This window comes from Impatiens glandulifera, chromosome 3, assembly GCF_907164915.1.
Source record: "Impatiens glandulifera chromosome 3, dImpGla2.1, whole genome shotgun sequence".
In the NCBI taxonomy this organism is placed as follows: domain Eukaryota; kingdom Viridiplantae; phylum Streptophyta; class Magnoliopsida; order Ericales; family Balsaminaceae; genus Impatiens; species Impatiens glandulifera.
The window spans coordinates 51,903,890-51,918,601 of record NC_061864.1 but is presented as its reverse complement, the minus strand read 5'-3'; the positions used below and the strand labels follow the sequence as shown (position 1 = coordinate 51,918,601).

The window sequence follows — 14,712 nt, the reverse complement described above, 5'->3', positions numbered from 1 at the left end:
CATGCTGTCGTAACTAATTTTCCAACTAAATAATTATCCCACATTTTTTTTTATCGAATTGAAATATAAGTAACTACATTAGATAGTATCGAATTGAAATATAAGTAACTACATTAGATAGGTGTACCTTCAACTTATTTTAAGGTTAGAAAACATAACTCTAATCCTCCCTCCCTCGTAAGACAATACTTTTATTTATATATATATATATATATATATATATATATATATATATAATTTATTTATTAGAGATTTTAGTTTCATTTTTATTCGTTACCCAATAACAACAACACGTACTAACTAGGAATATCAAATTTTATGACTCCACTGTTGTTACTAGAATATATATATTTATTTATTTATATTGAGGAAAAAAAAAAAATTAAAAAAATAAACTTCAATTTTTTACTTCGATGAATTCTAAATTAACTAATACTATAAAAGATTCAAAATAATATGAACTTATTTATTAATCTTTTTCCTTATTCATATCATCTATGTTTATAACATTTAAGAATACAACGACTGCTTAACACTTTTTTTTCACAAATTTCTTTGGCGAAGAAGCATTTTTTAACTAAAGAAAAAATAAATTAAATCTAAAAAGACTAATAATGGGAAACCAAAACTTGAAGTATAATCAGAATTTTTTATCAAAACATAAAGAGATAGTTGACAAATATATATTATCAATTCAAAAAAGGTAATAAACCTCTAATAATACAAATTTGAACATTTCAAAATGAGTAGTACACAAATATTTAACCTAGAAGTTGACATACAAAAAATAAATATTTCAATTTATATATGATACATAATAATATAAATGGCACACTTATTTGATATTTTTTTTTATGGAACAAAAACCTCAGGTTCTGTTTAGTAGCATAATTAAGCACAAATATACTCACCAGCAATTCTTTTCGCATTTTTTAAAAGACTTCTGTGGCTACTTTGCTCGCAAGTACTCGTTCCCTCTTTTCAATATATCCAGATGGAAACCAACCTGCTTTTCCTTTGCACTCACCTTCTGCCCAACCTGACTTTGATACCTTATATTCCAGAAAATCTATTCAATGAAAGAAAGCTTGCAAGTAAATTAGTAGTTGTAACAAGTGTATTTGACATACCTTTCGAATAACTACGAAATCACCCACCGACAAGCTAAGCTCCACATCTGACTCGGCTTGATACGAATAAATAACCTGACACAAGCGAGATTGATGTGTTTGCAAAAAGAAGAAAAAAGTATCATCAAAAATCATTTTTATTATAAATTCATTTACCTCTCCTAAGAAATAGTTTGTGGTGTCAGAACTGCCATTATCTTTTGGGGAGTCATAATATCCACCTGCAGTTACTTCTTCATATGGTGGAGGTGGAGGTTGAGGTTGATGCCGAGGCGGACTATCAGTTTTTGGGCTCGGAGCTGCTTCAATGCGTTGTCGCTCTGATAACATCTATTTACCATATATAATTAAATGATTGGTATGAGGAATTGGAAAAAAAAAACATTGAAGGAGAGAAAAATTAGAAAAAAAACAGTGCATAATATCATATAGCATTGACCATACATGTAAAAAAACTAATAAGAACTGGCTGAAGGATTTGATAAAAAGAAAAAGAAACGGATTTGGCCTTATTTGAAATTTTGAGAGGAAAACTATATTGGTAATTGATTATGAAGATGTAGGTTCAATGATTCATGTTAATGAGTTTTGACTGTGTAAGTGTTTTTGTTTTTTTGGGTTAAGGCATAAGATTTGTAGGGTAACTCAGATGGCGTTAACATCAAGTTCATTTCACATTTTCCCAAAAAAAAAAAGGTTCATTTCACATTAAAAGACGATCATGACAATAAGTTGTAGTGCTAGTCTCTCCAAGATTTTTTATTTTTTTGGGTTGAGCCATAAGCTTTGCTGGGTAGTTTAGATGTTGAGAAACATGGATCTAATGAGTTTAACACTAGGTTTGTTTCCCAATAAAAGCCCCTAAATTGAAGTGACATTCATTCAGTAGGTTTATGTGCTAGTGCCCTTAGAGGCCAGAGAATAGTTGAAGTGCGTGTTTGCTTACCCAGACACCGACAACTAGGCACATTAAAGGAAAAAGGATTTGTTGATTGAGGTTTAATCGTGTGCTTTTTGGCCTTCTGGATTTAGAATGGCTTGAGATGGTTTGTATTGGTCCTAATTGTATGTGATGAAATTTTAATTTTTAGTGACTGGATGCACTTGGCTAGTATTCATATTCATGTAAGCTTTAACTTAACAAATAAACAAAAACTATGAAGGTCAAAGTTGTAATTAAGCATCTACCTCGCCTTCGAGGAGATCAAGAATCTGAAGGACCCTCTGATGGTAAGCACGCTCCGATTCAACCTAATAAGAAGAGATCACAAAGAAAAAAACATTGAATTTCATATAAGAAGAGATCACAAAGAAAAAACATTGAATTTCATTCTCACGAGTAATGCATAAATATTTTCTATTTTTAATTTTTACCATGGCAATGAGTCGTTGAAGGGTTAACCTTTGTTGCTGAGCTTCTACTGCTGACATGGCAGCCGCGGCTTCTTTCCCCAATGTTGCCACATTTGTTTTCAGATCATGTAATTTTCCTTCAGCGGCTTCAAGCTTCATTAATATTTCTGGGTTCCCCATTCCTTCTCTAACTTTTGCTTGGCGCTTGGAAACTTCAATAGCCTATCTAGGTTTTATAGAGAACCAAATTACAATCTAGCAAGCAGCTATAATAATAAACCATTCTTTGTCTTAAAGATTTCTCTGCACTTTCTTCTTTGAATAAATATGTCACTTTACATGAGATTTTCTTTGCATGATGATTCTTATCTAAAAATGTTAAAGAATAAAATATATATATATATATATATGAACTGTCCCATTAATGTTCAAATATAGGGTAAGTTTGATCAACTTATTTGCTAATAGCTTAGGTAAGTTTGATAGAATCCAGTTTCTTCGCTAATCGCTCCAGTGGTATAGAGAGAAAAAATAAGAGAGAAATCGCTAAGCCTATTTGATTCAACTTGATCACAACGGCTATTCGCTCAAAAGCTATTGGAGCAGTTTATTCGCAATCCCAAAGAATAAGCTAAATCAAATAAGCATATATGCATGAACAGCTAAAAGGAATTGATTTATGATATATTTCTTTTTTTGTGACCAGGGTTTAGTAAAGGTCTACAGGTAAGACCCATTACCACTTAAGTTATCCTAGTGATTTTTTATGATATATTTCTCACAATGTTGATGTATATATATTACGTATGCCCTTTTATCCAAAACAAAATACAGATGATGAAAGACGCTTAAAGATGATATTACTTGAGAACACGGAGTAAGAAGAACAATGAGCCTATTTGAAAACTAATAATTTGTCAAATCTTTTTCAAAAATTGCCAAAGTTAAAATTAGTAAATAATTTTTTCCTTTCATTTTGTATAAAGATTATTTATTTAAAACGTGTTACTTTATTTGGTATAAAGATTACTTTTTAGATAATGATTTAGAATATACTTGTATCATGATCCATATTTTTAATCATTCTGGATCATGACCAAGATTTATTTTATTGATCATTGTAATTTTTGACAATAATAACAAATGTAGATTATTATGGATCATGATCCGGAACATAAAATATAACAACAAATAGGCTCAATATCATATTATACCTGCAATAGGTATTATATTTATCCTGATTTCATTCTTTCATTATAAAAATGATCTAAGCTATTCTATCCTCCAAATTCATTTAAAGATTAGTTTAATGAAAGAGGCCAAAATACAGAAATTTTATACCAAAATACCTGAGCTTCAGCCTCCTGCCTCATTCTGTCATAACGTTGAGCAAGATGTCGAGCATCCTCAAGTGGAGCTCCCATTACCATTGCCCTTAATGGCTCCGCCACCTATAATGAAGTACCAATAACTAAAATTAAGGCGTTCATTTAATAACACAACTTATCATTACATTTAAATGATTGAATTACTTATTTGAATTAAGTTCATTTATAATTATTACTTAATTAGTTAGATTCAGCTCAAATTAAGTTAAACATAACAAGTAATAACTTATTATTATGGAATAAAAGCATCCAAAAGACAACTTCAACTGTGTAAATTAGTCAACTTAAGCCATTATAAAAGTAAAATATTTGTATTAAGTACTTTCAACATTAGTTCCACAGTTTATCCAATGACTTACACAATAAATACTCAAAATTTAGATAATTTTATTTGATTTATTCAGCATTTATTTTGCATTAACTTAACTCATTCGAGACTTAAAATCAGTATTCAATATTCAACATTCAACGCTTAATTTGAGTTTATCAAATGCAACCGCAAAGGATATCTAGCCTAAAAGGTCAATATTCTCAATACAATAGGAAAATAGAGTAGGATAGACAATATAATACCTGTGTACCAAGGGCTTTTATTAGGTTCCCCCGTTCCTTCTCCATTTGAGCACGCGCGCGAGCAAAATTTGCAGCAGCTCGTGACAAAGTGTTGCCACTGGTGCATGTATTCTCAGACCCGTATTTTCTACTATCTTCGGACAATTTAGTTCCTGTGAACAGTGAACACATTACATATTATTACTTGAATTGTCAAAGATCGTGAAAACCAATATCCAAATCATGCTGCAATGCTAGTAAACTACATCAAGGTTAGAGCAGTAATATACCTATTTCAACTTGTTTGGATCCAGTAACAATGTAACCTTCAACTCCTCGAACAATATCCCTTTGAAAATGCTGAAAACAGCAAAAATTCTCCATTAATGAAGCTGAAATGGAGCTTGTTTGAGAAAGGTATTTTAAAAAAAATGATTTTGTTGAAAAAAAAAAGAGTTTGATATGAGATTAATTGGGTTTCCTTGTGTGTTCGATATGCCCTACGAATTGTAAGTGAAAAGACAAGAAGGGTGGTTTTATATTTATAAAAAGATTGTAAAATAAATTAAGAAGGTACTTTAGTTGATGACATGAATAATGGAGTGAATCATGATGGGATAAGGGGTTATTCCTTGTTTGATGTGGGTTATTTGAGATAAATTTCAAATAACTTACTATTTAAATATATACACATTTATACCCTTAGTCATCAATCAACAGCTTCATGTTTTATGTTTTTGCTTCTATTAGGAAAAGGGGGATGAGAATTCTTTGATCTTATCGGCACCTAACATTTCCTTTTGTTCTCTGATTTTTATTTTTTTCCCAACCCTCCACCACCCTTCTATGAAATGTTCAAAATGCTTCTTGCGTTTCATTTTCATAAAATATACCTTTTCAAAAAAAAAATACCATTAATATATTTTTATCCAAATAACCTAATTTTCAATAACCTGCATCAAACAAGACTTGTTTGATGTTGGTTATTTGAGATTAATTCAAAACAACTCACTATCCAATCAACAATTTACTCATCAATCACATCATCAACCAAAATACAAAAATATCATTTAAATATATATATTCATTATATATGCATAACATATTTTACCCAAATAACCCTAAAACCTAATTTTTAATAACCTACAACAAACAAGGTTATTTGAAGAAGCCATTTGGTTAGTCAATTAATCCTAGATCAAAAAGGCTTTGGATTAAATACAATCAATCCATCATCAAACAAGGCCAAGTCTATACACAAACAGAAAAATAGAGGGGAGACAGAGAGTTGGAGGTTTTGGAACCTTTGATGTGCGAGTTGAGATGTAAAGTTTCTCCAGTTTCTGATGTTGCTGGAGTTGTGCCTCGTCAACAACATTATCTGAACCTCCATATCCCCCACCAAATTGCTTAAGAACATTCTGAAATTTAAACAAATTAGTACTGTTAAAAAATAAGTAGCAAGTCCACAGACAACTAGAAAGGTATCTCTATTAAGTAAACATTTGGCCACAACTATGGAATTGCGAAAAAAACAACTTATCTAAAACAATGAAAACTACCATTATAATAAAATTAAGTAAAAGGAGAAATCATGTAGGCTGTAACGTCACTATCCGACCTGCTTCGGCATATGTTTCAATCCTACACTTTTCAATCTTGCTAAGACCAAAAAGGTTAAAATCAGAGATTACTTTAGTGGGAAGGAGGTTAACTATGGAGGAAAAAGGAGAGAGCCTTACGCTAATAACTTTGTTGAACTGATCACAACCTCAAAACTAAAAAAAATTACAGGTTTTTCTTTTAAAATAATGATTCTTTCACGATCAAAGATTATTTCTAAGCTCTCTCAAATGAGTCAATTCATAGATTCCCATGGATGGAGATATGAAAAAGTAAAGCCCCCACAAAGTTTTCTTTCTTTGCATGGCCAACAATCAAAAATATGGTTGTGACATAAGATAAAGCTCAAACATAAAGGGTTTACCCATGGCTAGTAGATGTTTGTGCAAGCATTCTCAAGAATATATCTATCATATGTTGCTTTTTTTTACCCATTGGTAAAACATTGTGGGATATGATCTGTCAAGTTCTGAAGATTAACCAAGTTATGCCAAGGTCAGTTGGAGAAGTTTAGGATCAAAGAATTGATTGGGCAAAATTCACCAAACTTAAAAAGGACTGGAGATGATTTTGGCCACCCTTTGGGAGCAAGAAATAGGAGAACATTTGAAGGAAAAACAATCGATCATGACATAATTAAAGGATTATTCTTCATTTTCTTCTCGTCGTTTATAAAGGGTAAAAACATCTCTGATTTGGAGGTCTTTAACATTGCCGATGAAATGATCAATCATTAGTTTTATTTAGGATTTAGCACACTTTTTCGTTTGTGTTTTGGTTCATGATGATTTTTGTTTATACTATTTCACATATACACATTTTGATGTTTCCAAATAACAACTACATCTTTCAAAAGAAATATATAACTGCACAAAAACATTAACCGGGACATGACTACTGCCTTCAATAATAGTATTACAGCAACTGAATTGTGACTCAAATTTCTTGATGTCTTCTTTAGGAATATTTTCTTTTCTTTTGAAAAGTTAAAAGATGTATATTAAGATTTGTCCCAAAATGCAGCAAACACAAGAATGTTACACAATTGCATAGACATAACGTTCCAAAGAACAAAAATGGAGGAAAGGAATGGAAAATTAGGGAAAACTTCTCTAGAAATATAATGACTCTGAAAATGGAATTATACTCAATAGGTCTACAAAGAGAATGTTAATCATTGTTTTCATGATAAAATGTGGATGTTCAAGCTAAATAATAGAGGATTCATTGATCCCATGGCTGCATACTACCACTTCATCAGAAAGTTGCATCTCTCATATGTTAAAACACAAATCAATATGAACAACCACACCTAGGCTGAATAGGTTCTTTCTTACATACTCTCTCCAAGGACAACCTAACTTTTGCAAATGACAGCACTATCATATTAAATATCATTGATTAAGTTCATAAATGAATATATTATACTTCTGAAATAGAAAAAACCAGTAAAGCAGCAAAAATAGAAGTCCACAAACCACAATTAACTTCACAGTAATTGCCTATGCAACAATTCAAGCAAGGATCCCAAATATAACAATTAAAGACATGAATGAGATCAACATATGCCAAGTTAAACAAGATATTTTCCACAGAAAGTAAGAACAAACATAAATCTATACAGTTCATAAACACAAGACTGATATGAGATCATAATTCTGACATACAGTAACCTAATCAACAACGGATCGCAAATCGAGAATAGCAAATAACAATGGAAACTATTAATTGAAGTTCTAAACGGATCTACGCATTGAGAACCTTCGAACGACTATATATTTATCATGTGTACTTGTAAGATCGAATTGATAGATCTATCTGGAAATGTAGTAGTACACATGTAGAGAGAGATAACCTGTTGTTGCCTGGCGACTTGCTCCCTGAGCTTCGTGGCCTGTTTTCTAATTGCTTCCATTAGCCGAAATAAGATCTATGGAGAGAAGGACAAACGCATACAAATGGAGCGAAATAGACTTCGATGAGGATGAAGATGAAGATCAGTATTCCTTGACAATCCTCCGAAACCAGAGGTCTCAATAACTTGGGAAGGGCCGCCGGAGATTTGTCGCCTTGAAGGAATGAAGGCTCAAATAGTCGTAATCCTACACTTCTTATGAGAGATTTCCCTTGCCAAATTCAACCAATGAAGTTCAAAACCTTACAAAAGAAAAATGGAGTTATATACTAGTACAAGTTCACAATTACAGCTCATTTGTGTTTTCCTAAATTATAAATTTTGTAAATATTTTCTTTTTCTTTTTTATTTAAGAAGAAGGACCACTAGACAATAACATTTTTTCTTTGCAATTTTTTTTTTATAATATATATATATATATATATATTTGAAATTTTAACTTAATTATTTTATTATTAAAAAAATGTTTAATCTTTAAAAATCTAATAAAAAATTACTTACAAACTTTCATTATTAATTATTTTATTCTATGTTGACTATAATTTCATTTTAGATTTCATGATTGGTTATTGATTAATTTTTATTTTATAAAAAAGTTATTAAGTTAAAAATTTTAATATATATTATAAAAAAGAATTTGTAATGAAAAAATATTGTTGTTTCTAATCTAGACATAAATATGACACATTTTTGGGAAGAGAATTTTAAAAGAAAATTAGGGAGGAAAATATGAGGGGAAATATTGTGACATCAAATCATTAGTTAGCTGAAAAAGAAAAAAAAATGTAAGTAGAAAGAATATAGGGAAAAAGATTATTATTTTTTTAGTCAATATCTGTCCTTTCTTATCGATATATTTGATATATCTAACAAAGTTAAATATTCATTTAAGTTATATAAAAAAAATATGGATGTCATCTAATGAATAACCAAACATTTAAAGTTATAAATTATGTTGATTAAATTAATTATAATAAATAATATTGAGTGTTCATTTTTAGATCCTATTAAAAAATGATAATGTAAATGTTAATATGTTATTAAGGAAAAAAATTACTTAAATAAATGTATAATAGTTTATACATTCAATTTTTTTTTAACAACATGACAATTCATTCACACATCTCATTTTTATTGTATTTTGAAAATTTTGTTTTAAAAATTGTGATCATCAAAATCTCAGAATAAATTTATTTATTTATCTAATTTTTATTATAAAATTGTATTACATATATAATTTGATTTATATTTTTTTAATTTATAAATCAGGATCTCAAAAATTAAAATAGAGAAATGATTAGGATGGAATTTAGAAGAGAGGATTTGAGAGGGAATAAAGTGACACACTGAAAAAATAACAAAAAAAAATTTCCCTCACTATTTATCCTGTTTTTAGTGAATGATGGGGTGACACGTCATTTTTTCCTTCGTCCCTCCTCTCAAATTCTCTCCCTTATCACTTCTCATTAAAATAACCTAAATATAGTTAATCTTATAAAAAAAATTACTTATTAGAGTACACTGACGGTTAAATCTATATGATAAAAATACAATTTTTTTTAACCATTAAAATATTTCAATTCTCAAAAAATAGTCTGATAAAAAAAAATATAATTTTGATTATCACTTAAAAATATTTTAAGTTAGAATAGAATTATGTTAGTTTCATATTGTAAAAATAAAAAAAAAAAACTTGTCACTTGCTATTCCCTTTCCAAGTGTTTTTTATTAATTTTTATTCTTAATTAAATTAAAAGCTAGTGAAAATCTAACAAATTAATTATTTTAAAAAGAAATAAGAAGAATTTTCATTTGTCCACTAATGCTTACCACATAGAGAAACTTTCTCAAAATATATTGGGCTTGTTTATTTTGAAACTAGTATATCCAACTAGCTCTATGTCTGGTTTTGATTGTTTGAAAACAAATTTGATTTAAATGTTGTTGGAGTGGCTGGGCCCAACTCAACTCCAACCTTTTCATTTTTCTTCTCTTTCTATACTCTTTTTTTTCTTCTCACATCTAAGAAAAATACTCACTTATTTTATTTTTAAAGTTAAAATGAAGCATGAAGATAAATAATGGATAAGATGAACTCTAATATATAAGTATATAGATGTAGATTAATTGGGTTTGAAGGAAGGATGAAAGACATAGAAATGAGGGTATAAGTTGAACAAACTCATGAATAAGTAGATAGGTGGATGATTGTGTAAATTAGGAGAGAAATATGAATGGTAATTTTGTAATTTAAATTTTATTTATTTTTTCTAAATTATTGAGATAATATTTTTAAACTTAATTATATTAAATAAAAATTTTAATTTTCTAAAAATAAATTATGATTATTTATTATAATTATAATTATAAAGATCGAATTACCAGACTAAGCCTCTATACTGGGTTAATTGAGGTTCCTAATCTTTTATTTCAAACTTCACAATTTGAATCTCTTATGGTTAAAATTATACAAAACGAATATTTTGTTTTAACAGTTTTAAACGTCGTTAACTAATTATCTAAGTGATATTTAAAAATAAATAAAAGATTTATTTAATTAATTTAACTATTGAATTTCAGCGAATGAAAGTATAAGCACTAAAATCTATATCCCAATTTATAAAGTTAATAAAATTATTTTAATTTACTTTTGAATAAAAAAAAGTAAAATAATTAACTCAAAGGCCAAAACCTAATTAAAACAATTAATTAGACTAATTATTGTGATAATTAAAAATTAATTAATTAAGAAAAATAAAATTATTTGGAATAAATGTTGTACTCATTTTATCTTAAAATAATTTTAGAAAAAAAATAAGGGATTAAACTAAATAATTTAGGATGAAATGAGGTACAAAAAATATTTATTTAACCCAAAAATATAAAAAAAAGTATTAAAAAAAATTGGCAAAATGTTTTTCATATTTATTTTAATATTTTGTGTATTTACAAAAAATTAAAATTAAACCAATATGATAAAAGAAAAATCAATTTCAAACAAACTCTTAAGGTTTATAATGAAAATATATCAATAATCTAGTGTAGCCGAAACCCAAAGGATTCATTGTCGATGGAATTATCACCATCGGATGAGCATTGAATTATCATCCTAACACCCAAGGTCATTCCACGTCGCATGCTGTAGCCAAAGAAGCGCCCGTCCGCGAAGCAGGCAATTAACTAATGCCCATTAGCTAAAACGCAACGGAGCTCACGGAATGCGACGAAAGGCTGATGAAACACAAACAAAATGCTCCACGTTCGCGTTTACACTAGAAAAAACGTCGTTTTGTCATCCGATCACCGTCTTCATCGCGAAGCCGGATGGATAACCATCCACAACCATATTTGATTTTTCAAAGATGGAATTTCGTCGTTTCTAGACGGGTTGACCCTGTTCAAAAGGTGAAATGATCACCCTACCACGGTGATCATTTCCCTTACATCTATAGGCATAATCACTACCTATATCAACAAGTTGATCCAAGAACAACTAAAATTCCATTAATGGCTTTTGGATGATTCAATCCACTTAAAGTCCTCAATCGACTTCGAGAGGCTATAAATAGTCTCCCTCAAAAATTATGAAGCCCAAAGACCACTCTTCAACTTTAAATCGAAGAAAATCAGAAATCCGCCAATAAAGCTTGAAGTTTTTGGATTTTTCGAAATCTTTGCATAAGGATTTAAAACTTGGATCTAGGCATCCCAAAATCTTCCTTGAGGCCTAAAGAGTGTTCTCCAATACTTGGTATGTTTCCAATCATCCTTCAATTCATACTTCTAATTTAAAGTTTTTATATTTTAGTTTTCAAAAGCTTGTATGCTGTCTGATTGTTGAAATTTAGGATTGGAAATCGATTCTAAGATAATTTCCAAGCTTTCTGTTTAAGTTAGAATCAATCAATTAACCATAATCAGAAAAACCCAAATTTAAATTTTGAAAATCTATAAATCGGGTTTGCTGTTTTTAGGCTAATCCTTAAGAGCAGGTGCTCAAAAAGCATCCCAACATGTTTCAAATGATGTTGGACAACTATTTGGATCATGTTTGATCCATCTCGATCATGTTTGATCAAAATCAAAATTTTCAAAATAATTGAAAATTTTAATTTCTTGAATTGGTTCAAATGAACAACAAGTGTTCTTGTTTTGGTACCAATCAAGTATATGAAGGATAAAGAAGCTATTGGCTAGCTCCTTATACTTCAAAACAGTTTTAAAACCAAAAAATCGATTTTTGTCTACAAACTGTTTTGAATAAATTGATCATCACCCAAGTCGATTGATAACTTGGGATGATGTTGTAAATATTCCAAGGAGCTTTGTGAAACTACCCAAGCTCTTGGATCAAAGAATCCAAGTCTCCATCAAAATTATAAAACTTATAATTTTGATGTTTTTGAGGACCGATAGGTCCGACCAAGGATATTCGGTTAGGACCGATAAAATTTAGCCAAGATTGACTAGTCCGACCGAGGCTTACTAGGATTGAGGGGCCCGACCGATTTTCTTTATCTGGGACTAAGAGGTCTGATAGAGGATTTTTACATCCGATCAAGAAGTCAGACCTAAGACCGAGGAGTCTCATACCCGACCGAGAACTCCCGAACCCAAGATCGATGGCTTCCACTTAAAATTGAGGTGTCCGATCGAGAATTCTGACACCCGCCCGAGAATTCTAGTCGAGGACCGAGAGGCCTTAACACCCCAACCAAGGGACTCCTGCACCTCGACCGAGGTTCCCGAATCTAGAAAGAGGGGTTTATGACCTAGGACCTAGGGCTAAGAGCCCTCGGTAGATAAAATGAACCCAGGACCTAGGACACTAGTCCTAAGGCCTGTTTGGTTCCCATTTTCAAACTCCAAAATTATTTTTGTAGTTTTGGAACTTCAAACCATTTTCTAAACATATTTTTAGGATATTTCTATAGAAAAATATTTTGACAAAGACTTGTTTAGAATTTATTTTTAAACCATAAAGTCTTTTAAAACTATTGTTCTTCAAGTATTTTCCTCCCTAGTCGTCATCAACAACATGTACCATTATAAAAATAATTTTGTTATAATTTTTTAAATTACAAAAAACTTATGCATGCCTATGACTGGAAGAATAATTGGTTAAAATAAAACGTTATATAATCGATTTTCAAAAGTCAAATTTATAAGCAGAGACCGTATTCAAAACGGGTACGGAGGATGAAGCGCGTAATCCTTTTTCAGAGTATCACCAAACTACGAGCTAAAAAGAAACTTTGGTTAATACGTTTGTACACGTATGCTATTTTTATTAATTTTCAAAAATCAATTGACGACTCTGTTTCAAATAAATAACTTTTTAAATTAATTATTTTAAATTAATTTAAACAACGAATTTATAAAAAAAAATCAAATTGTAATTTGATTATTACAATTCCCATGATTATTTAAAATTGAACCAAAATTTATTATTTTTAATTAATTTCTAAAGTTATCAGGAATTATTTAAAATATTTTAAATAAAGTTTTATTTTAAAAAGATTGCTGACACGCAAATTGATGTTAAAATTCTTGAACCTCGAGATTCCACGGAACTAAAGAGCTTTTTCGGGGGTTACACAAGGGTTTTGACTACTAATTTTCTAAAATTCAATAAACAAAACTTTAAATTCACTGAAATTTAGTAGGTAAATTAGTGAAATTGATATTTTATTTATTTACAAATGTCACATATATAATAAGTTAATTACATTTGAAACAGCTAAAATAAAACATTGTTTTGTATATTTTAATAATAAAGAGTCTCAAATTGCAAGATTTTAAAAAAAAATGTTTGTAATCTCAATTAGCCCCAATAAGAGTCTCAATTTTGACAATTCAACCAATTTTTAATTAAATTTATAAGTTCAATTTTTACCTACAAATTTTATTTCTAGACTCATTACATCGAATTAAAATAAAACATATAATTTTAAAAGAGATTTTGTATCAATCAATGTTAAGAACAACGAGTAAATATTGGAGTTAAATCTCGTGAATAATAATAATAATAATAATAATAATAATAATAATAATAATAATAATAATAATAATAATAATAATAATAATAATAAGGTGGCGTTTGTTATATGGTATTAATTATATAAGTATTAATTGTATGGGGTATAACTTGTAAATGGGTATTAAGAGGTATAAATTATATAGGTTATTTGTATATGGTTGATAGTATAAGAGGGTTATAAATTGTATAGATTTTATGATTTGTGTTTGGTTGATAGTAGTATAAAATGTAAAAGACATTTTTACCCTTTATATTTATATAAATTTAATTTAATTATTAAATTAATATTTAATTATTTTTTTTAATTTCTTTCCATTCATGTTTTTTTATTATTACTGGTAATTTGTTAACATATTTTGTGTTATGTTATAAAATGTTGTTAATAAATGTAGATATTTGTTTATGTTGAATATTAAAACTTTGTTTCTCACTTATAATTTTTTTTTTATGGGTAAATCTTAAACTCGTTAGGTCTAATTTAATAATCAAACTTCTTTTACCATTATATTAAATCATGACCTTAGTAATAGGTAATTTTTATTTATCATATTTAAGAATATATATAATTGATAAAGAAAATGATGGAGAATCAAGCTACTCACACTATTCATCACATAATTAATAAAATTAACACAATATATATTAAATTTTACCACAATATATTAAATTATCTTATATATATATTTTATAGCACCAATAATTTATTTAATT

At 28.9% G+C, this 14,712-nt stretch overlaps 1 protein-coding gene across 1 annotated transcript; it reads right to left on the bottom strand.

The window, feature by feature from the left end:
* Nucleotides 1-669: 669 nt before the first annotated feature.
* LOC124931825 (SH3 domain-containing protein 2-like) lies at nucleotides 670-8,196 on the bottom strand. The gene is made up of 10 exons (XM_047472398.1): nucleotides 7,902-8,196; nucleotides 5,728-5,844; nucleotides 4,714-4,783; nucleotides 4,445-4,596; nucleotides 3,833-3,934; nucleotides 2,505-2,705; nucleotides 2,319-2,381; nucleotides 1,287-1,460; nucleotides 1,131-1,205; nucleotides 670-1,052 (listed from the first exon to the last, which is right to left on the bottom strand). The coding sequence occupies exons 1-10, from the start codon at nucleotides 7,959-7,961 to the stop codon at nucleotides 933-935; spliced, it is 1,134 nt and encodes a 377-aa protein (XP_047328354.1). The 5' UTR covers nucleotides 7,962-8,196; the 3' UTR covers nucleotides 670-932.
* Between the last annotated feature and the right edge of the window lie 6,516 nt (nucleotides 8,197-14,712).

What these genes read in the sequence shown, in the direction of transcription:
- LOC124931825 (XM_047472398.1), bottom strand. Translation starts at nt 7,961, where the DNA reads ATGGAAGCAATTAGAAAACAGGCCACGAAGCTCAGGGAGCAAGTCGCC. An exon ending in AAGTCGCCAGGCAACAACAG is followed by an intron (nt 5,845 to 7,901) that starts GTTATCTCTCTC and finishes TTTAAATTTCAG; the next exon opens with AATGTTCTTAAGCAATTTGG. An exon ending in TCTCAACTCGCACATCAAAG is followed by an intron (nt 4,784 to 5,727) that starts GTTCCAAAACCT and finishes TGCTGTTTTCAG; the next exon opens with CATTTTCAAAGGGATATTGT.